Source organism: Delphinus delphis, chromosome 1 (genome assembly GCF_949987515.2).
Source record: "Delphinus delphis chromosome 1, mDelDel1.2, whole genome shotgun sequence".
NCBI classification, from domain to species: domain Eukaryota; kingdom Metazoa; phylum Chordata; class Mammalia; order Artiodactyla; family Delphinidae; genus Delphinus; species Delphinus delphis.
Window position 1 is genome coordinate 25,229,229 of NC_082683.1, and position 26,312 is coordinate 25,255,540.

At 50.8% G+C, this 26,312-nt stretch overlaps 3 protein-coding genes across 5 annotated transcripts in view; all 3 read left to right on the forward strand.

The window, feature by feature from the left end:
* Positions 1 to 10: 10 nt before the first annotated feature.
* FAM167B (family with sequence similarity 167 member B) lies at positions 11 to 1,509 on the forward strand. Its single transcript, XM_060003434.1, has 2 exons — positions 11 to 446; positions 1,069 to 1,509. The coding sequence occupies exons 1-2, from the start codon at positions 186 to 188 to the stop codon at positions 1,297 to 1,299; spliced, it is 492 nt and encodes a 163-aa protein (XP_059859417.1). The 5' UTR covers positions 11 to 185; the 3' UTR covers positions 1,300 to 1,509.
* Positions 1,510 to 3,391: 1,882 nt separating this feature from the next.
* LCK (LCK proto-oncogene, Src family tyrosine kinase) lies at positions 3,392 to 22,608 on the forward strand. Its single transcript, XM_060003444.1, has 15 exons — positions 3,392 to 3,473; positions 7,025 to 7,095; positions 13,724 to 13,821; positions 14,355 to 14,464; positions 14,762 to 14,843; positions 15,033 to 15,123; positions 15,370 to 15,468; positions 15,620 to 15,723; positions 15,921 to 16,070; positions 16,336 to 16,488; positions 16,630 to 16,809; positions 18,998 to 19,074; positions 19,166 to 19,319; positions 19,401 to 19,532; positions 21,975 to 22,608. The coding sequence occupies exons 4-15, from the start codon at positions 14,360 to 14,362 to the stop codon at positions 22,175 to 22,177; spliced, it is 1,530 nt and encodes a 509-aa protein (XP_059859427.1). The 5' UTR covers positions 3,392 to 3,473; positions 7,025 to 7,095; positions 13,724 to 13,821; positions 14,355 to 14,359; the 3' UTR covers positions 22,178 to 22,608.
* Positions 22,609 to 26,191: 3,583 nt separating this feature from the next.
* The window catches only part of HDAC1 (histone deacetylase 1), a 40,320-nt gene continuing 40,199 nt past the window's right edge, over positions 26,192 to 26,312 (forward strand). For all 3 annotated transcript variants that reach the window (XM_060018275.1, XM_060018293.1, XM_060018283.1), the window contains exon 1: positions 26,192 to 26,311. In XM_060018275.1, the coding sequence (XP_059874258.1) occupies positions 26,263 to 26,311 (49 nt within the window). In that variant the 5' untranslated portion in view covers positions 26,192 to 26,262. The remainder of the gene's footprint in view (position 26,312) is intronic.

The following is a 26,312-nucleotide window of genomic DNA, read 5'->3' on the forward strand; positions in this document are numbered from 1 at the left end:
CCCACACCCATCTACCTACCCACCCCGACACACTCAAGCCTCCCTGACCCACCTTGAACATTCACCAGCGCACACTCCCTGCACATTTCTTTCACCCTCAGCTTCTGCCATCTCTTCCTGGGTAATATTGCCAGCCTTTCCTTAATCCCAGAGCTTCAGACTTGCCCTGTCCCTCATCCCCAACCATGTCCATGGAGCCACTGAAATTCCAGGCAGTGGGTGAAGAAGATGAGGAGGATGAAGAAGAAGAGAGCCTGGACTCTGTAAAGGCGCTGACGGCCAAGCTGCAGCTGCAGACACGGCGGCCCTCATATCTGGAGTGGACGGCCCAGGTCCAGAGCCAGGCCTGGCGCAGGGCCCAAGCCAGACCCGAGCCCGGGGGACCTGGGACCATTTGCGGCTTCGACTCAATGGACTCTGCCCTTGAGTGGCTCCGACGGGAGCTGGTGAGTCTGGTGGGGAGGGCAGCCTTGCAGAGGGCCTTGAGGGCAGTCCTTAGGGCACAAGACACTGGGTATGGGGAGGGGATGAGAATGACCCTGCCTCTAGCAAATGCCCACTCCTGTGGCTTTGTCCCAGGGCTGAGGAGCCAGGCATGGACTTGTCCAGTGTTTTATTCAGGGAGCCTTGCTGAAGAAGGAGTCCATCCAATCTACTGACCTTGTGGTCCTGTGGCTCAGGGGACAGAGTCTGCCCTTGTGGGGCAACCAGTTATAGCTGGGGAAGGCATGGCCTCCCATACTCTGGGAATTGCTATACCCCAAAGATACAAAGGAGGTACTGACCACGCTGTACAAGAGGCCAGTGTTGAATAGGTGGTTCAATCCAATATGTGCAAATACAAAAATGTCCAGCCTCCAAATTGGAGATTCCATTTAGTTGATCTAGGATTGGGCCCCAGGTACCTGTATTTGTTTAGCTTGGTTTTAGAGCAAGATCTATGAGATGGGATGGATAGAGCTGGGGTGTGAGGGTGTGGGGAGGACATAGCCAGTGCAGAGACCCAGGGTGTTGACCAGGAGGGAAAAATGGGAGGTTCAGCAGGCTCACGCCCCCTCTCGGCCGCAGCGGGAGATGCAGGCACAGGACCGGCAGCTGGCAGGGCAGCTGCTTCGGCTGCGGGCCCAGCTGCACCGACTGAAGGTGGACCAAGTCTGTCACCTGCACCAAGAGCTGCTGAACGAGGCCGAGATGGAGCTGGAGCTGGAGCCGGGAGCCGGCCTGGCCCTGGCCCCGCCACTGCGGCACCTGGGCCTCACGCGCATGAACATCAGCGCCCGGCGCTTCACCCTCTGCTGAGGGGCACCCGCGTGCCTGCCTCGCCACCCGCTACCCATTCTCCAGCCCACCTGGGAAGAAGGAAAGGAGGGGTGCCCCAGAGGAGCCAGCACCTGGAGACCGGTGGGGGGAGAGTCCGGGAGATGCTCAGAGCTCTGGGAGCTTAAAGCCCCTGCACCCTGTTGCCCCTGCTGCCCCAGATGGGGGAGGGGGGACGGTGCGGAGGAAGGGGAGGAGTTCACAGACTCCCAGGCTTCTCAATAAACCTCTGCTTCCCATCAAGGTCTCTGCAGTCATTTATTCAGGCCCAAGGTGGCTGTATGTCACTTGTTGCTGGGACCAGGGATTCTACTGCCAGAGAGAAGGCTGACCTTGGGGGTGGAGATGGACAGATGGATCCCCATCTTCCCCACAGCTCCACTTCTGTTGCTCTATCTTATCAAGATCAGAACTGGAAAAGAACTTAAAATTCTAAATCACCCCCATGGAAGGTGACTTAGGTAAATGGGCAGCTGAAGAACGCAGGATCTGGTAGACCTGGGTTCCGTGGCAGCTCCACCGCTGATTTCTATTGATGTGAGACTCTGAGGAGGTCCCTTAACCCCTGCATCTGTTTCTTTGTCTTTAAAATGGAAATGCTAATTCTCACTCCACAAGTGGTTGGATACACCTGAAGTGAGAGAATGCACTGTAAGCCCTCAATAAATGTGCATTATTATGTATTATTACTAGCCCCAGTGGTGTTCTTGCTGTTGCGCTGAGGCCCAGAGATGGACTGTGAAGTGCTCAGGTTCACAGCAAGGGGAGCTGGGCCCCGCAGCTGGGACTCTGGGCTCTGTGTCATTCGGTAGGTTTTTTGTTTTTTGTTTTTTGTATTTCTCGGCTTTTGTTTCTGTGTTACCCTCTTTGTCTGACTTTCCAGCTCAGGCTTCCTCTTCCCCCCACCCATTTCCTGTCTCCCCCTTCCCTCCGCAGCTGAGGTGCACACAGCCTTGCAAACCCCAACAATGCTCTGTGGGCTCCCCTCCCCCAGCCTGCTCCCCCAGGGCAGGCTTAGGCGGTGGCAACATATTTATGCTTTCCGCCGGGTGGGATCAAGGCCCAGCTCTTGGGCCTGAGAGAGGCCACCTAGAGTTCCTCATAACGCTGGTGACCTGGCCCTCAGCCTCTGATGGGTGTCACCCTCAGCCTGGCCCCTGAAGAAAGGGAGATTGTTGACCTGTTTGCTGCTGTGACAAGGTCCCCGCCTCCTGCCTATAACAGAAGGCGCGGCCAGTCTGCTGCCTGCACCTGGGTGCCTGGGCAGGAGTGTCTGTTCTGTCTCCCACCTGTTGCAGGAGGTGGTGTCAGGCCCTGTGCCTCTGACAGGAGCTGTGGTCTCGCCTCTACCTGGTTAGAAGGGTTGCCCTACTCTCCAACTATAATTAGGGGGGGTTGTCCTGCCCTCTGCCCACGACAGAGGCTGTTTCTCTGCCCCCTTTAAAGACGAGGTTGTTCTGCCCACTTTCTTAAACAGCCTGTTGTCCAGTGTTCTGTCCGTAAGAGGGGTGTTAGCCTACCCTCTGCATATAATAAACTATTGTCCTGTGCCCTGAGACGGCATGGCTGTGTCTAGCAGCTGTGTGAGCCTGGTATCTATCTGACTGGAGCACGGGTGTCTGCTCTCCAGTGATGTTACAGGGATGCTGTCCTCTCCTCTGACTCTGAAGTGATGTTAGTTTTGCCCTCCGACTGTAATGAAAGGGTCACCCAGCTCTCAGACTGTGACAGCAGTGCTACTGGCCCTTCACTGCAAGCTGAGTGGGTGTCTGTTTGCCTCCCGCTCAGTGGGGTTTCAAGGCTCCCCTTGAATCTCTTGTCCAGGTGCACCCTGGGAGGGCGGGGGGAAGTTCTATCAAATATCCTCCCTCACCTCCAAGTGCCACCCTCAGGGTGAGTAGGGCCTGGACTGGAGACGTATAGGACCCCTGAGGGCTGAGAGGCGGGGGGCTATGGCAGCAGGAAGCTTGGGGTGCTGGAGGCCTGTGGTTGGGCTGCTGGGGCCCTCAGGAGGTGGCAGGAAGTCAGGGTGGGACGTGGGCGCGGGGAGACACGCAGTGGCTACGACGGAGAGGGGAGCTGAAGCTGTGTCTGGGCAGCCAGGCTAGGCCAGGAAGGCCATGTGAATGGGGCCAGAGGGCTCCTGGGCTGGGCAGGTAAGGAGTACTGGGAACAGGGGTCTAGGGGCTGCGGCGGGGGGCCTGAGAGCAGAGGGCTGCAGCTGGGCCTGGGGCCAGGCTCCCCAGGTATGCAGCAGCCCTCAGGCTGGGGGACAGAAAAACCTGGCTGGAGGTCAGGTGGAAGACAGGCAGAACAGCCGGATGACCTCTTTCCTGCGTAGCTGTTACCTCCCGCCTCTGTCACACTGCCGGCCATCAGGCCCCACCTCACTGGGAGCGTTTTCCTTGGGGATGTGGCACATAGACCGTCAGGTGCTACAAAGGCCTTCAGAAATCCCTAAACCCAGTCCCTCGTCCCATGATGGACGAGCCTCCTGAGGCCCAGACTGGGGCAAAGCACTCCTTCCCTGCCGTCCGTCAGCAAGGCAGAGGCAGAGAGGGTGACGGCCCTGAGAGAGGGTGATGGCCTAGGGTGTGACACACACCCCTATGGAGCAAGGTGATGGGCAGGCTTGAGTCAGGGGTCCCAAGAACACTTCCGGTTGCTGGGGCTGACCCCAATGACAAGACTCTCCTGAGAGAGAGAGAGAGGAGTCACCCAGAGCATCCAGATGGACACGTGAGAAGTGATTTCAACCTCAGTGACCAACAGTTTGTGAGAGAAGGAGGAGTCTTCCTTTGGGAACGGATGGGCATGAGAAGGGATACTTATCATCTGGCATGGGGCCTCCCGGGTGGAAGTATCTGACCGGACTCTGGGAAGTTGGGGGGTGAGAGAATGATGGGAGACGGGAAGAGGAAGGGCTATTTTTATCCCGGACAGGGGTGCAGTTGGCCCCGGGCAAGGACCGCGTGGACTTCCATCTGGAAAGTTGCCATTGTGTCCGCAGGAAGTCCTCCCCTCTTCCCTTTGCTCCCTCCTGCTCTAGCCCCCCTCCCACTGCTGCTGTCTGTGTAGGGCCAGTGGGTCCTGCTGATTCCTGCTTCAAACCCCAGGAAGGTGGTGGCAGCCCAGGGAAGCAGAGTCAGCTCCCTGCCCACCCCCTCACTTTCTAGCTCTCAGCCTGCTGTTTATGGGGCAAATCCCCACCTGAGCCACACTTTGCAGGTTTCCCCTGCCTCCCTCTCCGCCTTTGGAGTTTTTCTTGAAACACAGTTTCCACTGAGTCAGCATGTCCCAGCCTTTCTTTTGTCCCCAGCTCCAAGGCCTGCAGCCTCTTGTGGGGCCTGAAAAACATGCTGGGTCTCCCTGCCCTCATCCAGACTCTGGACCGGCATAAGCCGTCCCCTCTCCCACCCAGCCTGTGCTGATAGATGACTCAGGGTCCCTCACCCTCGGGGCTCAGGGACAGAGATTCTTCTCTAAGGGAAAAAAGGCCAAGTGATGGAGCAAGAGAATAGGCGGAGGGTTCAGAGGACGGGAGAAGTCTTCCCTTAGGTGATCCGGGAGGCTTCCTGGAAGAGTCAAGGCAGTTCTGAGAAGGATAAAGGCCCATTCTGCAGAGTACCTAGGACATGAAGCCAAGGTCACTGTCCCTGGGTTGTTTCTTGGGTCCCAGGAGGGCAGAGGCCTCAGGGCAAGACCAAACACAAGAGAGCCAGCGGGTTTGGTGTAGCGTGAGGGACACGCATTTCAGAGCCAGGTGGACCCAGGTACAGTTCCAGTTCTGCCATTTCCTGGAACAAATGGCTTCATTTCTCCGAACTCCAGTTTACTTATTGGTAAAGAGGCAATAATAAATCCCTCCTTACAGAGTGCCTGTGGGGAATCAAAGAGAAAATAATGGCTGTGATGTGCCCTGGGTGGTTCCTGGCATGCAGTAGGTGCTTAACAGAGGTTAGGCACCCCCTTCTCCTGCAAATTGTGCACCAAAGGGTGGGGGGGATGTCTGCACCAGAATTACTCCTACTCAGCACCTTGGGCAGGCCAGTGAGCCACCCATTCCCTCACACTTGTGGTGTGGCTTTGCAAATGAGCTTGTTTCCTGTGTGTACTAGTGGGTGTGAGAACTCTAGATTGGGCCACAGGGTCTGTTTTAGAGGAGGGTCCCACACACAGCTTCACACAGACACACACATGAACCCTCCCTCCCTAGCCAAAACACCATTCATATCATCATTGGAAAATGTATGTGTGCACGTGTGTTCAGAGGCAGAGGCAGGGACTGCAGATACATCATACACTGGATCTTACAAATCCATCCACACACCCACAAGCTGATGGCTTCAAGGCCAAGCTCAACGTAGTGAAAGCGATGCTGAGGGGAGCTGAGTATGTGGGTGGAATGGGGGCAGGTGGGACAGAGATACCATCCAGGTGTTGGTTTGAAAGCACCTGGAGCTGCATTTCCAACGCTTGTTCTAAAGAACGCTAGTCCCATGAGCCACCTGGAAAGAAAACGGTCTGGGGCCAAATCAACATGGTCTAAGCTACAAAATGTCCCACATTAACTTCACCATCAGCATTAGCTTGTTGAAGCTCTGAAAGTCTCCCCAGAGAAGGTGGCTGTTCGATTTTGTCTAACCCAGTGTTTTTCAGACTTCTGTGGTCGCAGAACCTTTTTTCCTGTATCCCCTATTCCATGCCTATACCTCTTGAGACAAGGAGAGGAGTGGAAGGGCAAGTGTACAGTTGATTCTCCTCAAATGCTTGTGTCTCTTAGCAGAGTTTTTGTGTTCGTGGGGGCTTTGTTGTTTTTTTGTTTTTCAACTACAAAATTAGCACATGGCAGTTTTAAAAAATTTAAACAGTACAGAGACATACAAAGACATATAAGAAATACAGCTCCCTCCAATCTCACTCCTGGGCTATGCTCACTGTGGGCAATTTGGTGCACGTCCTTCCAGATTTTCCTGTGTGTGGCCGTTGGAAAGCATACTGGTTAAGAGCCTAATCTCTGGAGGCACAGGTAGACCGAGGTTCAGCTCGCGTCTCTACCACTTATTTGTTATGAGGCCTCAGACAAATACCTTTACCCCATTTGGGCCTCAATTTTTGCATCTGTAAAATGGGGGTAATAATAGCACTTACTTCATAGGATTATTATGAGAATTACATGAAGTCATGCAAATGAAGGCTTAGCACAGAGCCTGGCTTAAAAGAATCCCCTATATCTCCATATTTAAATGCAAACAGACTTAAACTCTACATTCTGTTCTGTAACTTGCTTGCCGTGTTGTATCTGGGACGTCTTTCCATGTCAACACATGGAGATCTACCTCATCTTTTCAGCGGTTTTAACTAAATGTCGTTAACTTGGTTAATGGGTAATGGTGGTGATTTTGAGATGCTACTTCCTGGCAAATACTGCTGTTTTTTGTTGTCAGTTTGTCAGGGTCACAGACGTTACCGATCAGTGAGCTGAAGACAGGCCTTACTGCCTCCTGTGAAAATGGAGTGACCCACCAGAGGGGCACCCACCTCTAACACAGCAGGCAGGGCCAAGTGGATGGGAGCCTCTCTGACTGCTCACCTCTGTGTCCCCAGCTCTAGATCAGAGCCTGGCACATAAGACATACCCATTAAATTTTTGTCGATAGGCTGGCCAAGTAGGAAGAAAGTTATGTCTCCTCTAACTTACCAACAGAGGCCTAAGTCCAGAGTTCTGTCTCACAGTGTGGCATTTCCCCAGATATGGCCTGTGCATCATTGATGCAGGTGAGTGACTTTAGGGGGGTAAGGAATGAATATTTACAAATGTGAATTTAGGTATTAAAGTATGTGTTTATTTTAATATATACAGATTTCTATTTATGGCTGGTGATACTGGTTTTCCATTGTTTTTTTTTTTAATTGAAGTATAGTTGATTTACAATGTTATGTTCTGGTTTTCCATTTATGGTAGTGAAGTTTCCATTTGAGGTAAATATATTAAAGGTGAAAAAGTGGTTCGTGGAAGTGCCAAAAATCAGAAAGGAAAATGAATGTATTTAAGGCTGGGGTAATGAAATACCCACGCAGGCCTCAAATAACTATTTTCATTTACTTAGTCCTTACTATGTACCAAGCACCATGTTAAGTACTTTATTATATGAGATCATCTACATATCGCATATTACGTTCACAACAGCCCTAGACGCAGGTCCCTTTTTATTCCCATTTTGAAGATAAAGGAACTGAGGGAGGTTCGGAGAGGTGTAGTAACCTGCCCAAAGGCCCTCTGTCAGTGAGTGACTGGGAGGCCTTGGGAATGAACTTGGTTCACTATGATATGGATATGATGAGCTGAGCCTCCCTGACCTGCAGAATTCCAGAAACTTTAATAAAGTGGTGTGGATCGCCAAACTGTAAGTAAGGCTTCGTCCTGATAAAACCCCCATGATGCAAAATACAGACAGAGGTACATGAGGAAGGGGGCTCAATAAAAGAAATTACTAGGTACATATAAGTTACTAGTTGGAGAGCCTCTACCAAAAATACCAGCTTTAGAATAATTGCTCTATAGCCCTTGTTTATGGCAATAACTAACCAGCAGAATCAGTTCTATGTTTAAACCACTCCCAGTTTATGAGAATAAATCCATCTTGTTTGCATAAGAGAAGGCTTATCTTTTTGTTCTCTTTTTTGTGAACTCTGTGAATTCACAGAGTTTATTCCAAAGTGGTATTGTATCAAAGAGGAACACACAAAAAAGGAGGGAATTCAGGAGACATCCTTGTTTTACCCACTAGAAATTATTTACCATGGCCCTGACTCTCGAGTACCATGGTGAGGATTCTGTGCAGGCATCCACAGCTAAGGCTATTCGTTGAACACATGCAACTTTGCCAGTAACCAAACCTTGGCCAAAGAAAAAGGCCAAGAAAATGTTTTAAATTATTCCTGACAGATTTTGCCACAGGGTGGCCCAGAGTGCAACAGTGGTCTGCAGTTGAAGAGCCTGCCTGCCCTTGACATAAAGCGTTAGCCCAAGAAACCCAGGCAAGAAGCTGGCACACATTTTGGACAGAATGTTCAATAAATGAATCGGTTTACAGTTTAGGGGAGGAAAAGTGTTACATTTTTTTTTAAGGGGACAAAACACATTCTATGAGGCGAGACAATGTCTATGGAGTTGATAAAAGTGAACAGGCGAGACAATGTCTATGGAGTTGATAAAAGTGAACACGTTGGCAAGAATCAGAGCTCATTGTGATATGATTCCTAAACAACCCAGGGATCAGAAACTCTAGTCCAGGAGCTTCACACAGCCTGGGATTTTTGATCAATTCTACACAGAGTAAGAAGGGCCACTCTGTGTGTTGGGCTCTGTGCAAAGAGACAAGAGGGATGGTACCTGAAATCTAGCCCTCACTCCACTCTCCAAGTTTGAAACCCCAGGGAGGGGGGGCCCTTTATCACTGGCACAAGGTGCTCTGTGAACCATGGACAGATCTTGAGTTTGACTGAGAACATTTCAGACGCTAGTCAGACGAGGTCTAGAATCTACAAAATTCCTCCTATTGACCTTGAATTCCTGAGTTGGGGGAAGAGAATGTCCTGTTTCATTCACCACAGAATCTGCCTTTGTTACTGGTTCTGAGAGTCCTGGGGATTCTCTGGATCTGTTTCCTTTTTCTTTCTTCCTTCCTTCCTTCCCTCCCACCTTTCTCTTTCTTTCTTTCTTTTTCTTTCTTTCTTTCTTTCTTTCTTTCTTTCTTTCTTTCTTTCTTTCTTTCTTTCTTTCTTTCTTTCTTTCTTTCTTTCTTTCTTCCTTCCTTCCTTCCTTCCTTCCTTCCTTCCTTCCTTTCTTTCTATGAGAAATTTATATTAAGCTTTAATTTTTTTAAATTTATTTATTTTCTTTATCTTTTTGGCTGCATCGGGTCTTAGTTGCAGCATGTGGGATCTTTTGTTGCGGCACGCGGGCTTCTCCAGTTGTGGTGCGTGAGCTTCTCTCTAGTTGTGGTGTGCGGGTTTTCTCTCTCCAGTTGTGGCATGCAGGCTCCAGGGCGCGTGGGCTCTGTAGTTTGCAGCACGCGGGCTCTCTAGTTGAGGTGCACGAACATAGTAGTTGTGCCCACAGGCTTAGTTGCCCTGCGGAATGTGGGATCTTAGTTCCCAGACCAGGGATGCAACCCGCATCCCCTGCATTGGAAGGCGGATTCTTTACCACTGGACCACTAGGGAAGCCCATAAGCTTTAATTTTGATTTTCTTTTTGCCGACCTCCTTTATTAACCTGGTTGAATCAGACTAGGATGGGACCCACATTTTGTACAAATAAATACATGCATATATGACCTCACAATTACATAGGGACACGCACAAACTATACATGCCCCCATTTTGTTGCACATCCATCTGCACACAGGGGCTCCTACATACCCACGGGTATGTACACATAAGCATGATGCTCAATGATTCACATGCCTCAATATGTGCTGACTTGTATTCACCAAGCAGGTACATGTACACTCAGAAACATGCATTCCAAATAGAGGGAGAATTGCCTTAGAGAGAAAGGCCTTTGTTAACAGCACAATGATCTCATCTTGATGGAGAGTGGACCCCACTCTGTCAGACCTCCCTCCCTTCTCCATTGTCTGCATGACCTCTCAGGATTCCCTGCCCGCTTTAGTCTCCAGGGAGGGAAGAATAGAGCAGAGTACCTTGAAAAAGGAGGTGGGGCCTGATTGGAGTCCCGCCTCTGCCAAGAGCCCTCACGTGCTATTGGGAAAACCACTTACCTTCTCTGATCCGCCACCTTCTCCATCTTTAAAATGAGGCTGGTGACTTACATGAGTACTTCTCAACTCTTCCCTCCAAGGACTCCTTTGCCCTTCCCCTGTTGTACTTTTCCCCTCTTCCCCCATGGATCTCATGATTTTGAGGGTTTTGCTGACTGAATGACCTCATTTAGGTACTAATTTTCTTGTTTTCTAGTTCAAATTTTCATCAGAGACTTAAGTATGCATTGAAGAAACGATAATGCAATTTGTCATATTGAGAAACAAATCATAGTACCATTTCCTTTCAGATTTTTGAAATATTGAAATAACCTTCAACATTATCCTTGGGCTTCACAGGAGCATGTAGCTCCCAGTGGCTGAGAGCCACTCACCAAAGTAACCTCTGGCATTGCCAGGTCTTGGGGTCTTCTGATTGCTGCCAGGCCCTATACTCCAAAATTCACACTTTTGTATACGGCAGGGCCTGCTACCTGCAGCTGGAGGGCTCCAGGTGCACTGAATAAGCCACAGAGGCAACACTAGGGGTCAGATACCCAGCAGAGTTACTGAGTACCTTTTGGCTTAATTTAACACAGCTTAACTTTTTCTCGCTCCTGGCCTCAGTCCTTTCATTTATTTATTTATTTATTTGGCGTAGAGTTGATTTACAATATTTTGTTAGTTTCAGGTGTATAGCAAAGTGACTCAGTTATGCATATATACATTTTTTTTCTGATTCTTTTCCATTATAGGTTATTATAAGATACTGAACATAGTTCCCTGTGCTATACAGTAAATCCTTATTGTTTATCTATTTTATATATAGTGGTGTGTATCTGTTAATCCCATACTCTTAATTTTTCCCCCACCCCCTTCCCCTTGGGTAGCCATAAGTTTGTTTTCTATGTCTGTGAGTCTGTTTCTGTTTTGTAAATAAGTTCATTTGTATTATTTCTTAGATTCCACATATAAGTGATATCATATAATATTTGTCCTTCTGTGTCTGGCTTACTTCACTCAGTATGATAATCTTAGGTCCATCTATGTTGCTGCAAATGGCAATATTTCATTCTTTTATATCTGTCCCCAGTCCTTTATGGCAGGCCGAGATTTACCCAGGATATAGGTCCTGCCTGCATGCTCTCCTGGACCCTGACCCAAGGCCTTGTGGCTCCTTTTCCCTCCCCACGTGACCCCAGCCTGGACAGGTACAGTTTCCAGCCCTACGAGCTTCAGTCTTCAGAAAGTTCCTTCTGCCCCGTCTACCAGCCTTCCGTCACTGCTGCACCCCAGTTCATCACATTTTCTCAACCCCAAACTTTTCTCATCTTTCTCTTACCCTTTTTCAAAGCCTCTGAGAATGTCAAGCCTGGAAGGGACCTTACTGATCTAAGTTGACACCTCATCTGATGTTGGTGTTCTCTGTGTAATATAACCAACCTGTGGTTTTCCAAGGCCTATTTGAATATCACAATGTGCTGCTCAGGACCTTACTAGACAGCTCGGCTCATCTTAGGCTGGTTCCAGGTTGTTACCAGTACTTTTCTGGAGGCTTTTGCTGCTGATCAGTTCTTAGCCATAATAAAATTAGCAATCAAAAAAATTAAAAAGCCATTTGCAGCCACAGAGCCGAGCAAGATTTCTCAAATGTCTCCCCAGGACTCCTACAGTAGCGGAAAGAGTATATGCGTGTACACCTTTCCTTGAAAGTCTCTTGATTTGGCTTAAAATTCCATGTACATTTTGTACTTTCCTCTATTTGTAATAGATCTATGTGTGTTTAACTACGTGAACAAGGTTTAACTATGTGTTTGACACTCATGCTTTGGGAGGTACACACCCGTGACTTCCGGTACCCATGAAAGGTTATAAGTATCTCAGTTTAAAAAACATAAGCTTATCAACTATACTCCAATATAAAATAAAAATTAAATTAAAAAAAAAAAGAGGGCTTCCCTGGTGGCGCAGTGGTTGAGAGTCCACCTGCCGATGCAGGGGACACAGGTTCGTGCCCCGGTCTGGGAAGATCCCACATGCAGCGGAGCGGCTGGGCCCGTGAGCCATGGCCGCTGAGCCTGTGCGTCTGGAGCCTGTGCTCCACAACGGGAGAGGCCACAACAGTGAGAGGCCCATGTACCGCAAAAAAAAAAAAAAAAAAAAAGAAACATGAGCTTAAAGCCAAGAGGATTATTTACCAGTCCCATTCTCCCACCCTCCAAAGCAGGGGTTGGTAGGGCAGAATGGGCACTGGTATAAGTCTTTCTCAGCTCTAAATCAAGCCAACATTCATCTAAGCTTATGAGAAAGGGATGACGATCCCCAGTTGACAGAAAAGGCAAAGTGAGGCTGGGGAAGAATGATTTCAGCAAAGAGACACAGTAAGTTATCAGAACCAGAATTTGAACATAACTCCAGGGCCTATCCTTGAATCTTTTTTTTCTTTCTTTAATTAAGATATAATTGACATAGGTCCTTAAGTCTTTTTTTTTTAATTAATTAATTTATTTTTGGCTGCGTTGGGTCCTCATTGCTGCGTGCGGGCTTTCTTCAGTTGTGGCGAGCAGGGGCTACTCTTCGTTGTGGTGCGCAGGCTTCTCATGGCGGTGGCTTCTCTTGTTGCGGAGCACAGGCTCTAGGCACGCGGGCTTCAGTAGTTGTGGCTCACGGGCTCTAAAGCACAGGCTCAGTAGTTGTGGCACACGGGGCTTAGTTGCTCCACGGCATGTGGGATCTTCACGGACCAGGGCTCAAACTCTTGTCCCCTGCATTGGCAGGTGGATTCTTAACCACTGAGCAACCAGGGAAGCCCCGGATCTTAAGTCTTCCTAACCAAAAAAACCACCACTGGTTCTCACTTCTACTTGGTCCCAGCATGTATTAGCAACTCTAGCTTTACTCTGCCCCAAACAGTTGTGTGAGTTGAAGCAGGCCTGTCTGGTCCTCTGTTTGCTCATCTAAAATCAGAGGTTAGACCTGGTGGTTTCTAAGGCCTCTGTAGATGGGAGAATCTGTGCATCAACCCTCCACATACCAGTCAACATTTATTAACAAGAATAGTTCCGGGTGCTGGGACATTCAGGCAAATAAAACACAGCTTCTGCTCTTGATAAACCCCCCATCTCATCAAGGGGGTAGGAGAGGCAGGGGGACTGACACACAAATTAGCGTAATCATGGCACTCAGTGCCTAAGTTGATGATTGTGGTCTAAGTGGAATGCTGTAGGAGCAAAGAGCTTTGGGCATTGGGAAGGCTTCACAGAGAAGGTGATATCTGAGTTGAGGCTTGAAGGTTGAGTTAGAGTTCAACAGATGGGCAAAAGCATTCCAAGGCAGGCGAACCACATAAACAAAGGCACGTTGTAAGAAAAGAGCGAGGAGAAGTTTTGGGGAAGATTAGCTCAGAGCACAGGCTGTGTGAATCTGTGTGTGTGTGTGTGTGTGTGTGTGTGTAGCAGAATAGACTGAGGAGGTGGATTTGATTCTGATATTAAAGGTTCTTGAATGCACAGTAAATTCAATTAAACTTTACCTGAGGACTGCTGTTTCCAAGCAGTCCTGAGGAGCAGCCCTGGGGGAGGAGGTGCTGCAGGGATTTCCAGGAGCTTCAGAGTGAGGTCCCGCCACATTCTGCTTCAGGCAGAACAGCTCCACTTTGACCTGCTTGATCTGTGAGGTTCGGCTTGATTTCATCTGACAAAAAGTTTCCACTGCTAAAGCAAACAAACGAGTAAAAGGTATGGCCAAGAGGGTCACTGGAGTGTTTTCTGCTGGGGAGAAGCAGAAAGAAGCCTCTGAAGGAGACTTCGTGTGCGGGGGCGTTTGGGGGAGCAGAAGCCTGATGGCTGACATTCGGGAGAAAGGGTCTCATATTCAGCTTCCTCGTCTGGAAAGGGGAATTGTAATTAGGAGGCGGGGCGCACACACCCCTCTGGTAGGGGAGGATCAAAACTTAGGTCTTCCCTAGGGCTTGGGGAAGTGTATGTGATCTCTAGTAGGAAGTCCCCCAACTTGGGGGATGGGCAGAGAGAGCGGGAGTGGGGAGAGGCAGGAAGTGGGCAACTAGACTAACAAAGGTGCCTATGGCGGTTTGCCCAGCCCAGGTGGGAGCTAGGACCCCATTTCAGCTTTTCTGTGGCTTATGAATGGGGGCTGGGGAGCTGCCGATCTCGGGTCCTTCTGGAAGTTCCCAGGGCTAGGTCTTAGCATGTCGGATGTTGCAGGGGTAGATCTTGGGGGAGCCCTTTCAGCGCCCTCTCCATTCCCCCAGGGACCATGGGCTGTAGCTGCAGCTCAAACCCTGAAGATGACTGGATGGAAAACATCGATGTGTGTGAGAACTGCCATTACCCCATAGTTCCACTGGAGGGCAAGGCCATGGTAAGAGGCAAGACAGGGGGCTTGGTGTGGGAGTCGGGTGGGTGTACGACCCGGAGGAGAGAAACGGACCACCACTATAGGTCCTTGAGATAACAGCGCGCCCTCTCCCCTGCAACAGAAAGGAAAAGAACCCCGGAGAGGGAAAGGGCATTCTCATAAGGTCATGCAGCAAGTGGTCGGCAAATTCAGTGATAAGACCCAGCCAAGCTGAAGTGAAGGAGAGCAGGGCAGTGGGGAGGCAAGCCAGGGTCTGACCCAGCCCCAGCTTTCTGACTCCACTTATACCCCACCCCACAGCTGTCCATCTGGAATGGCTCTGAAGTGCGGGATCCACTGGTCACCTACGAGGGCTCCAACCCCCCAGCTTCTCCACTGCAAGGTGACTTCAACCAGCAGGGCCTGGAAGAGAAGTCCTGTGGATCCTTGGCTGTCAGCCTCCATCTCCTCACCTACTCACCCCCTGTCCTTCCTCCTCCCCCCTCTGTCTTGTCGGCTACCATGTAACTCCTGAAGTCGCTCTCCCAGCCTATTCCAGACAGGTTCTCCCTGACTCCCCCTGTCTTTACAGACAACCTGGTTATCGCCCTGCACAGCTATGAGCCTTCCCACGATGGAGATCTGGGCTTCGAGAAGGGTGAACAGCTACGTATCCTGGAGCAGTGAGTGTCCCCTTCACGCCATCCATCCTTGCCCTGCGGTAGAGTGTGAGGGAGTGGGGACCTCCGGTACTGCAGCCCCCCTGCGGCCCCTGATCTGGCTTGCAGTGGGTGCCCTTAAGACAAAATGGGAGGCTTCGGAGTGTTGAGCTGAAGGGTGGGGTGGCATGGCCTAACTGGGGGCTCCGAGGGGGGGTTCCAGCCAAGTGCAAGGCTGAGCAGACCGTGCTAACCGCTGCTGTCGCTCAGGAACGGCGAGTGGTGGAAGGCGCAGTCCGTGACCACGGGCCAGGAAGGTTACATCCCCTTCAACTTTGTGGCCAGAGCGAACAGCCTGGAGCCCGAACCGTGAGTGGGGACTCGTCGTGCGGGATGGCTGGGTGTAGATCCAGGGACCTCGGAGCAAAGGAGAGATGCTTGGGGTGGTGTGAATGCTGGAGGGTGATGGAGGAAGAACGGACCAACAGACGAAAGAAGCCCTCGCTTCTGCCTTGCTCAGCTGGTTCTTCAAGACCCTGACCCGCAAGGACGCGGAGAGGCAGCTCCTGGCGCCCGGGAACACGCACGGCTCCTTCCTGATCCGAGAGAGTGAAAGCACCACGGGTGAGCGGCTGGGCTGGCCGGGGGGCGGGGGGCGGGGCCGCGGGCTGGGGCAGCGAGTGGAGGTCCTGGCGCGAGGAGCCCGCGGGGTTGGTGTGGGATGGGTGTGTGTGTGTGTGTGTGGCGCGTCGGCGGAGGTGCGATTCGCTGGAGGCCACCGCCCCCCTCTTTTGCGCTCCTTCATCCTTTCTTTTTTTCAGGATCGTTTTCACTGTCCGTCCGGGACTTCGACCAGACCCAGGGAGAAGTGGTGAAACATTACAAGATCCGTAACCTGGACAAAGGCGGCTTCTACATCTCCCCCCGCATCACTTTTCCTGGCTTGCATGAGCTGGTCCGCCATTACATGAGTGAGCACGGCAGGGTTAGGGTTAGCACCTGTGCCCTGTCAGCCTGCCTCCCCCAGGGCCTCTCGGGGTACCCTCCATCCATCTCTCAGTATGCTCCTTCATTCCCCCCTCAGTGGGTGAGGTGCGGTACCTTGGAGCCCCAGAGATCAGGTGACAGCTCCACACACCTCCCCTGCCAGTCCATTTCCCCAGGTGGGGACTGGGTGGGCCCCAACTCCCAGTCCCGCCTTATTCACAGCCTTACCCTCCTCCCTTATCCTCACAGATTCTTCGGACGGGCTGTGCACGAGGTTGAGCCGCCCCTGCCAGACCCAGAAGCCCCAGAAGCCCTGGTGGGAGGATGAGTGGGAGGTTCCCAGGGAGACGCTGAAGCTGGTGGAGCGGCTGGGGGCTGGCCAGTTCGGAGAGGTGTGGATGGGTGAGTGAGGCCCTCCAGGACTGCGGGGAGGGGAGGCATCTAAGGTCGTGAGAGTCCCACGACAGTGCCCTGTTTCGGGGCAGCTGCCTGGCTCTGGGGGCATGGGCTCCGAGTGATTCCCCCAACCCCTCCCTGCCCCAGGGTACTACAACGGGCACACGAAGGTGGCAGTGAAGAGCCTGAAGCAGGGCAGCATGTCCCCCGATGCCTTCCTGGCCGAGGCCAACCTCATGAAGCAGCTGCAACACCAGCGGCTGGTCAGGCTCTACGCGGTGGTCACCCAGGAGCCCATCTATATCATCACGGAATACATGGAGAATGGTGAGCGCCGCCTCCGTGCGCGGCCGCTGGGGGGCACTGCCGTCTCCTCTGCCCCTGCTGGAGGGCGGAGGAGATAGGCCTGGCTCAGCGCTGAGGTGTTTTAGAGGAATTTTCCTGAGCCCCCAAAGACTCACTTCCAGGAGCGACTATAGGGCGTGTGGAGAAGAGGATGTGTTGTTCGAGCCCCGTCTGGGAGCCCAGCTTGAGGTGGCAGGCTCTGAAAGAGCATTCACCCCCCCCACGCCCCCCTTCTTCTCTGACCTGCAGTCAGTCCTGTTTCCCTTCTTCAAACCCCACCTTGATCTAAGGATGCTTGATCTCAGGAGATGAGTAGGTCCCTAGCCCCACCTCTCTCCCTTCTGCCCCTGAGCCTTGCGAGTGCTCCAAAGCCCTCTTTTTCAGTTCTGGGTGAGCCCCTCCCCCTCCCTCAGTCCACTGTCGGACAGATTGAGAGCCCCAGGAAGGTAAATAGGAATTTCTAGGCCCAGCTTGGGACCAAGTCCCTGTGCCACCTCTGATGCTCAGTTCCCCCAAGAATAACAGCAGAAATCTAAACAGGCTTATCCAGAAATAAGTGTAGTCATTAAGGGCTCTAGAGTCTGACTGCCTGGGTTAGAATCCTGGCTTCAGGACTGTGTGGCCTTGGGCTTGGTCACTTCACTTCCCTCTGCCATGGTTTCCTCATCTGTAAAATGGTGATAATAATGCAATAGCAACCTTCTTACAGGGTCTTTTTTTTTTTAAATTTATTTTTGGCTGTGTTGGGTCGTTGTTGCTGCTCGCAGGCTTTCGCTAGTTGAGGCGAGCGGGGGCTACTCTTCATTGTGGCGCGTGGGCTTCTCATTGCAGGGGCTTCTCTTGTTGCGGAGCACGGGCTCTAGGCACGCGGGCTTCAGTAGCTGTGGCACACGGGCTTAGCTGCTTCGTGGCATGTGGGATCTTCCCAGACCAGGGCTCAAATCTGTGTCCCCTGCATTGGCAGGCGGATTCTTAACCACAGGGAAGTCCCCTTATAGGGTTTTTGTGAGGATGAAAGTTAATGCATATAGAGCAGTTAGAACAGGGCCTACCATATAGTAACAGCTTAGTAAGTTTGTTGTTATCTGGCTCTGATTCTTTGGGAGTATAAGAGCTGTCCCTCTTTCAGGAAGGGAAAAAAGCTGTTAATTGGCTAATGGATTCTGGAAATGGCAAATAGCAGACGACCTTCAATTGGTAGTTGCTTGGAGTTCTGTGTTGAGAAGGATTCTGAGGTTCATTGGAAGTGAGTACCGGGATTGGTTAGCAACATCTGCCATGGATACAATGAAGGAATGGCAGTTTATGTCCACATATTTGCTGCCTCTGGGTGAGGTCTTTGCCTTCAGTGACTAATTCAGCACTCATAGTGGAGACACTCAAGTTGTTGTCATCTTCACATAGGGTTTTAGTCTCTTGAGAAGGGCCAGCGGTCACTAGCTCTGTTCCAGCCACTCCCATCCCTGGTCTTCTCCTAGTTACCCTCTGCTACCCTCTGAGGTCTCTCAGTCCTCCAGGACACCTCTTTCCAGATTCCATTTACTACATTCAGCATACATTTATTGCTGCTTACTGTGGGCTGGGAACATTGATTGATTGCTGCTATCAGTTATGCACACTAGGAAAACCAGAGTTTGTGCCATAGGAAAGTTCCAGTATACCATGGAGAAGGAAGATGATGATGTAATTTATTATACTTGGTAGATCTAGAGAGGCTTTCTAGAGGAATAGTCTAGCTGGGCCATGAACAAAAAGAATTTTTAGCATGAGACATGGGACATAGAGACTTTGGGGTGAGAACCCAGGGGTCCATGTGGAAAATCACACGATTGTCTAGGGTGGGTGGAGTAAAAGAGGCAGGAGTGGAAGGAAGAGAAGAAACTACAGATGTGGACCATGCAGGGCTTTGGATGACTCGCTGAAGAGTTTGGGCTCCATCCCATTGGTGACAAGAAGCTTGCAGACCCCTCCAAGTAGCCCCCTAGTCCCCGGGAAAAGGGCATCACACATCCCGGGCATCCTCACTCTGAACACACACTCCTCCTTTTTCAGCTTTTACTCTTCCTTTCCACACATCAGACACTGCTTCTAGACTCCCAGTTAGGGGAGAAGGGTCTGAGGGCTTTCCCCTGGGGCAACTTGGGTCAGCAGCTCTTGCTTCTGCCCACAGGGAGCCTGGTGGATTTTCTCAAGACCTCCACAGGCATCAAGCTGACCATTAACAAACTCTTGGACATGGCGGCGCAAGTAAGGAGACTGGGGAGGGGATGGGCATGGGCACAGGGCAGTGGGAGAAGGATGTCGGGCCCAGGACCGCTGACCTGTACCTGGCCTGCAGATTGCAGAGGGCATGGCATTCATTGAAGAGCGGAATTATATCCACCGTGACTTGAGGGCCGCCAACATCCTGGTGTCTGATACGCTGAGCTGCAAGATCGCAGACTTTGGCCTAGCACGCCTCATCGAGGACAATGAGTACACAGCCAGGGAGGGTAGGTACGGGACATGAGGGAAGTCTGTGGCCTGCAGGGTCTGGCCAAGCAGACCCAGGTGACCGCACTTCCTCCCTCCAGGGGCCAAGTTTCCCATTAAGTGGACAGCACCAGAAGCCATTAACTATGGGACATTCACCATCAAGTCGGACGTGTGGTCTTTCGGGATCCTGCTGACGGAGATTGTCACTCATGGCCGCATCCCTTACCCAGGTCAGGGTCAAGGGCAGGAGCTGAAAGGGTGATGGGGAAGGGCAGCAAAGTCATGTCTTTCCACTTACTTCTTCCCAGGCTAAGAATCTGAAACTCTCTAGCTGCTTCTCCTCCATCGTCTCAGGGGTGGCACTCCTACATCCCCAATTAGGTGCACATCTCCCAGGCCTGGCTTCCATCTCTGTCTCTGGATGTCTCTTCCCTCAACAATCCCAGCTCTTTTCTTTAGTTCTAACACTGGCAGCCTAATATGTAGAAGAGGATCTGGCCTGCGAGGTAAGAGGCCTGCTTCTTATTACCAGGTCTGCCACTGATGCTTTCTGTTTGGCTTTGATCAGATCATTCCTTTTTTCTCCAGTTGTAAAACGTGAGGTTAGAACAGTACCTGACCCATACGAAGCACTCAGGAGTGTTAGGCTTTATTATTAATCACTATGGGCAAGTGACTTGGGCAGGTGACTTTACCTCTCTGAGCCTCAGTTTCATGATATGAGAAACAAGATTATTTGTGAAAGAGCTTGACTCATAGTAGGTGTTCACTAAACACTGACTTCCCGTCCCTCTGAAGCCTTCCATGTAGAGTGAGAGAGACGTGTAAACAGCTAACTCCCACCCTCTCCCATTCCTCCCTCCATCTCCTGGACAGTCCTTTACCCCTGAATTCAGCCAAGACAGGAATGAAATTTTTTTTGGAAGGAACTTGCTAGGAAACTCTGGGGAAAGGAAATAGGATACAAAGACAGGGTAAGGAGGTCATGGAGCACAGTGGCCAGACTTGCAGAAGCTTCCTACATCCCCATCAGTGTGCACAGTACTTTGCTCCTGGGAAGGTAAAGACACCTTAGAATCAGGTGAGGGTATGCAGGCCTCTCCTGCCCTGGACTTGCCCCATCACAGAGTCCAGCGGCAGCGCCGGGGCTAGAAACACACTCGTTGTCCTGCCAAGAGTTCACAGTGCTCCCTTAGAGAATTTTTCTATTAGAAGAATAAAGGCAGTGAAAGCATGATGATAAATGGCAACTGACACGTGGCTTTAGGGTCAGGGAAACTATGGGGAGTAATGGGGACCTGGGTGAACTTACATCTGCTCTAGCAGATGGCTCCTATTAAGACATGGGGGCCCAAAAAACAGATCTTTGTTTTTTCAAGAGAAGCCAAAACTTGGAGTTTTAGGAAAATTTTCCCATTTCCAAATATTGGTGATGATTCACATTGTTTAAAAATGCCAAAAGGGGAGACATCCCCGGTGGTCCAGCAGTTAAGATTCCATGCTCCCAATGCAGGGGGCACGGGTTCGATCCCTGGTTGGGGAACTAAGATCCCACATGTCAAAAAAAGAAAAAAAATATATATATACACACACACACAATAACAAAACAAAAAAAAACACTATAAGGGGCCAAGCCAAAGTAGGGCTGTGGGCTGTATTTAGGCTGGGTGTAGCCAATAGGTTTGTACCCTTGTTCCCTGGCCTATGTCCTTCAGTGTCCTGATTTTGAAATCTGAGTGACACATAGCTAGAGGCCCCCCAGGGGAAAGGCCTGGGGAAGAGAGGTCTCTATTGACTAGGGTCCAGTCTGAAGCTTTGTAGGAGTAAAACTTCTGTTTTGCTAGGACCCTCTAGGGGTTAGGCTCTGGGGACTGCCTGTCACAGTCTCTTCTCAGAGAATGAAGGAGAAACCAGAGGCCATACAGGTAATTTAGAAACAGGGAGCTATATTTCTGCTGTGACCATGCAGTTCTCCAGAGCAGCTCCTCTTGGGGGTCTACATGCAAAGAGCCTACTCTGGGGGCCAGGATCAGCACCAAGGGAAGGAAGTGGCCCAAAGATGATTTCATCTGGATCATGGAGGGGCCTAGTGAATCTTCTCTGCCCCATGCAGGGTCTGCCTTGCTGGGGTCCAGGGTCCATCTGGATTCCTGATGCAGCATCTCATGTGCCTGTTCTAAAAGCTGGAGAAGCCCCCCCATTGTCCTGGCTGTGGGCCCCCATCCTGCCCTGGGCCCTGACCACTCCATCCTTCCCTACCAAATAATCATCATTACAGGTACTCTTTATGCTGCATCTCCTCTTCCAGGCAGCATTCTCAATGCTATATATACACTTTCTCTTTCAATCCTGATAACACCTCTATGAGGTAGGAGCTACTGTTATCCCATTTTCCAGATGAGGAAACTGAGGCTTAGAGAGGTGCCGTGGCTCACCCAAAGTCTCACAGCCACATGTGTGCATTATTGAGTGTTTAAGCCATAGCAGACACTACAAGTGGCACGACTGACATTTAGCAATTACCGCAAGTATAGCTTTACCATTGATGAAGACCAAGATCCCTTTGGATTGGTGCTCACACTATACAAGTTGTCAAATATCTTGACCATCACCCCTGCCTGTGGGCTTCCAAAGCCTGGAGACTTGATGTCAGTTCTCCCATCAACCTCTAGGGATGACCAATCCTGAGGTGATTCAGAACCTGGAGCAAGGCTACCGCATGGTACGACCTGACAACTGTCCAGATGAGTTGTACCAACTGATGATGCTGTGCTGGAAGGAGCTCCCGGAGGACCGGCCCACCTTTGACTACCTGCGCAGCGTGCTGGAGGACTTCTTCACAGCCACAGAGGGCCAGTACCAGCCGCAGCCCTGAGGAGCCTAGCTGGCTGGGGCTTGGAGCCCTCCCCCTACCTAGCCAACCCGGCTTGGGGAGATGCAGTTCCTGTGTTACACCCATGTGGCCTATGCACATATGGACTCTGCATGTGAATCCCGCCCACATGCGACACATACACTTCTCGTGTCCTGTACCCGGGTTCTGTAGTTGGGTGGGCTCTGCACATGTGTCTTGTACATGTGTGGCTTGTGCATATATGTCTTGGACACTCGTCCAAGTTGTCCCTTTCTGGGCCCGGCCACTTCTGAGACCACCAAAGAAAGGAGAGAGGCCTGTGATTGACACCAGCTTCTCCCCACCCCCTTTTCTTTTCCCCTGGTCATCAAGAAGCTCCTTGCGGGCCGGGACCTTATCTAATACCTCTGTGCGCTCCTCTTTGGTGCCTGGCACCCATAAGGAGCTCAATAAATGTCTCTCGGTGAAGACTGCACATCTTTCTGCTCCCCACTCCAATCTCCTTTTCCTTGGGAGTGGGGAGTGAGCGTTCAGAAGATGGAAACTGGGGCACCCTGAATTGGGGTGAAAGATGGGGTGAAGGGATGTCTGAACTTTTTCCAGCCCTGCTGATGTTGGGGGCCAAGAGGAGGTCCCTATACTTTGCTGTATGGGTTCTTTGAACCCCTTCAAACCCCCACCCCAAAGGATTATGGGCAACCCCTACCCAGAACCTTCTAGAGAGTAGCTGTGTCCCAAGACACTCCCCCCTCCCATTATATAAATGCAACAGCATTTTTGAGAGCTACTGATTCAAGGACTATATTTGACCTTAGATATGTTCTGATTCACCTTCAAGGTGTTTTTAAACATTGAGTTTATTCACTCACCTAACAAATATTTATTGAACATCTACTGTGTGCTAGCCATGATTCTGGGTTCATAGGATATGCAGTAGATAAAATCTCTGGAGCTTATACTCTGTAAAGGAAGATAGACAATAAGCATCACAAAGAAGTAAATGGTATGGTATGCTACAAGGTGATAGTGCTAAGGGGAGAAAAACAAGGTAAGGGGAATTAGGAATGTCATGTTTGAGGGAGGTTTGTAGTTTTAAAGAGGGTGGTCTGGGAAGGTCTCATTGAGAAGGTGAATTTTTTTTTTTTTTTGCGGGTACGTGGGCCTCTCACTGTTGTGGCCTCTCCTGTTGCGGAGCACAGGCTCCAGACACTCAGGCTCAGCGGCCATGGCTCACGGGCCCAGCCGCTGTGCGGCATGTGGGATCTTCCCGGACCGGGGCACGAACCCGCGTCCCCTGTACTGACAGGCAGACTCTCAACCACTGCGCCACCAGGGAAGCCCGAGAAGGTGAATTTTGAGCAAAGATTTGAAGGTCAGGGAGTGAGCCACGTGGTATGCAGGATGAGCAGTCAGGCAGAGGGTACAGCCTGAGGCAGAAGTTTGCCTGGCAAGATCTCAGAGGTAAAGGTAGCCTGAGGGAGGGGGATAGATCCTATGGGGCCTGGGGCCTCGTGGCCTTTGCAGGAGCCATTTTGAGGAGCCTTTGCAGGGTGCAGAGCCATGACTTGAGCTGACTTACATTTTAAAAGGATGGCTCTTACTGCTGTCTTGAAAGTAGACTGAGTTAGCAGTCAGTTTATAAAACTGAGATAGTTTTGCATAAAACTCCAGATTTCTGCCTCCTCTTGAAAAAAATAGGAAGATTTGGCTCTTTTGGGCTTACCTGTCCTCATGGAGCTGAATAAGTGACTAATGCCTTCAGGTGGGGTATGAGCTCTCCCATTGCCAGAGTCCCCTTCACACCCTATTGCTCCCAGACAATGAACCTGAGTGTTAGTGGTTATATATCATCATGTTCGTGCTGTTGTTTTTATAAAAAGAGGAAAATGAAAAATTTTTTGCACCATATTTCCATTAAAAAGTGGGAAAGTTAAAGATCCCTGAAGATGGCAGTGTGTTTGAAGAAAGATGGGGAGAAGGACATATTTCTTTAGAAAGTGAAAAAGAATCCAATATTAAAAACAAGCAAAGTATCTGAATCAAACCAATATAAATATAAATCCACTCATTTACATCACCTGCGTGACCTGTGCAAGCGTCTGAATTTGTGATTCCTTTTCTGCATTTTATAAAATGCTGCCACACCCATGACCTCATCTGATCCCCACCCTCCTCCTCCTTTGGACACTGCTGCAGACACAGAGCTGGTGAACTTTGTTTTCTTACACTCTCCATTTTACTAAGAGGGAAATGGGGGCCCAGAAAGGTTCCTGGTTAGGAAGCAGCAACACAGAACTGGGAATAGGGTTTATTCCACGGTCTTTTGCTGCTTCTATAATAGAAGTGCCCAGTCTTACATCTGTTACGTTTGTAATTAGTGGCCCAAATGCAGTTCCCAGGTGAGGAACACAAGTGACCAAGCAGTCTTTAAGCTGTAAAGAGGCATAAAACATATATCTATAGATCCTATAGATCTATAGGCTTACGAGTAACTTACTTCACACATAGTAAGCACTCACTAAATATTAATATTGTTGTAGTTTTTTTTTTTTTTTGGTACGCGGGGCCTCTCACTGTTGTGGCCTCTCCTGTTGCGGAGCACAGGCTCTGGACGCACAGGCTCAGCGGCCATGGCTCACGGGCCCAGGCGCTCCGCAGCACGTGGGATCTTCCTGGACCGGGGCACGAACCCGTGTCCCCTGCATCGGCAGGGGGACTCTCAACCACTGTGCCACCAGGGAAGCCCTGTGTTGTTATTTTATTTATTTATTTTTTTGCAGTACGCCGGCCTCTCACTGTTGTGGCCTCTCCTGTTGTAGAGCACAGGCTCAGGACGCGCAGGCTCAGCAGCCATGGCTCATGGGCCCAGCCGCTCCGCGGCATGTGGGATCTTCCCTTACCGGGACACGAACCCGCGTCCCCTGCATCGGCAGGCCGACTCTCAACCACTGTGCCACCAAGGAAGCCCTGTGTTGCTATTTTAATAGCGCATCACAGTGCTTTTCAGTCTGTAGCTTTCAATAATGATTAGTTGATGACTGATCTAGTGCAGTGGTTCTCAAGGGTAGGGTGGGGGGCACTTTTACACTCCCTCCAATCCCCTCCCCCTTGCCCTGGAGACATTTTGCCAGGACAATTTCTGTTGTCACAGCTGGGGGTGGGTCAGGGTACTAGTGGCATCTAATAAGGAGAGGCCAAGGATGCTGTTAAAAATCCTACAGTGCACAGGACGGTCCCCTACAACAAAGAATTATCCAAAATATCAGTAGCTTCAGTATCCTGAGAAACTCTGCTCCCAGTATAAGGGGACAATCAGTTTCCTCCCATCTAAATGCACTCAGTTCTCCTAGGTGACTGCATCAGGGACGTAGCCTTTGGAGTAAGAAAGGCTGGGTTCTGACACATTTTTAATGTGCCTCTGATGCATAGTAGGCATTCAAAAAATTACGATTGAAAATTGAACGTAATTACTGTGTGACTCTGAGGAAGCCACAAAGTTCCGAACTTCGAACTTCGTTATCTTTGTCTGTTAAATGGTGATAAAAAGGCCCCCTCCAGAGCCGTCGTGAAGAATAATGGAGATGACTGAGATAATGTCGGTAAAGCTATTGCACAGTGTTTGGCCTACAGCAGTTTCCTGTCCTTTGTCAATTTATTTCTCCTGCTCCAAACTCAGCTGAAGTGACCTTGCGCAAGTCACTTTCCACCGTAGGCCTCTGTCAAATGACAAAGTTGGTCTCTGATCTCCAAGCACTCTCCCAAAGCCGAATGGGACAGCGAAGTTTGCAGTCCGGCTTTCTTCCCCCGGGACGAATGGTACGGTCCTGGGGCAGCCCCACCCCCTGTCGCGGACCTTGGTACAGGCCCAGGGGGCCCTCCGAGGCCTCGCCGGGCTGCCCTTGCCCCCCGCCGAGTTCCGGGCGTCCCGGCGCCTCTGATTGGCTGGAGCGGTGCCCGGGCTGCGCGGCTATAGGTGAGCCCGGGCGGGGACGGGCGGAACGCGCTGGAGGCCCGCCCCCTCTTTGCTGGGTCTGACGCTGAGCGGAGCTGCCGGCGGGCGGGAGGGTGGACGGACAGACTGACGGGAGGGACGGGAGGCGAGCAAGATGGCGCAGACTCAGGGCACCAGGAGGAAAGTCTGTTACTACTACGACGG

What these genes read in the sequence shown, in the direction of transcription:
- FAM167B (XM_060003434.1), top strand. Translation starts at nt 186, where the DNA reads ATGTCCATGGAGCCACTGAAATTCCAGGCAGTGGGTGAAGAAGATGAG. An exon ending in AGTGGCTCCGACGGGAGCTG is followed by an intron (nt 447 to 1,068) that starts GTGAGTCTGGTG and finishes TCTCGGCCGCAG; the next exon opens with CGGGAGATGCAGGCACAGGA.
- LCK (XM_060003444.1), top strand. Translation starts at nt 14,360, where the DNA reads ATGGGCTGTAGCTGCAGCTCAAACCCTGAAGATGACTGGATGGAAAAC. An exon ending in GTTCGGAGAGGTGTGGATGG is followed by an intron (nt 16,489 to 16,629) that starts GTGAGTGAGGCC and finishes TCCCTGCCCCAG; the next exon opens with GGTACTACAACGGGCACACG. An exon ending in CACGGAATACATGGAGAATG is followed by an intron (nt 16,810 to 18,997) that starts GTGAGCGCCGCC and finishes TTCTGCCCACAG; the next exon opens with GGAGCCTGGTGGATTTTCTC.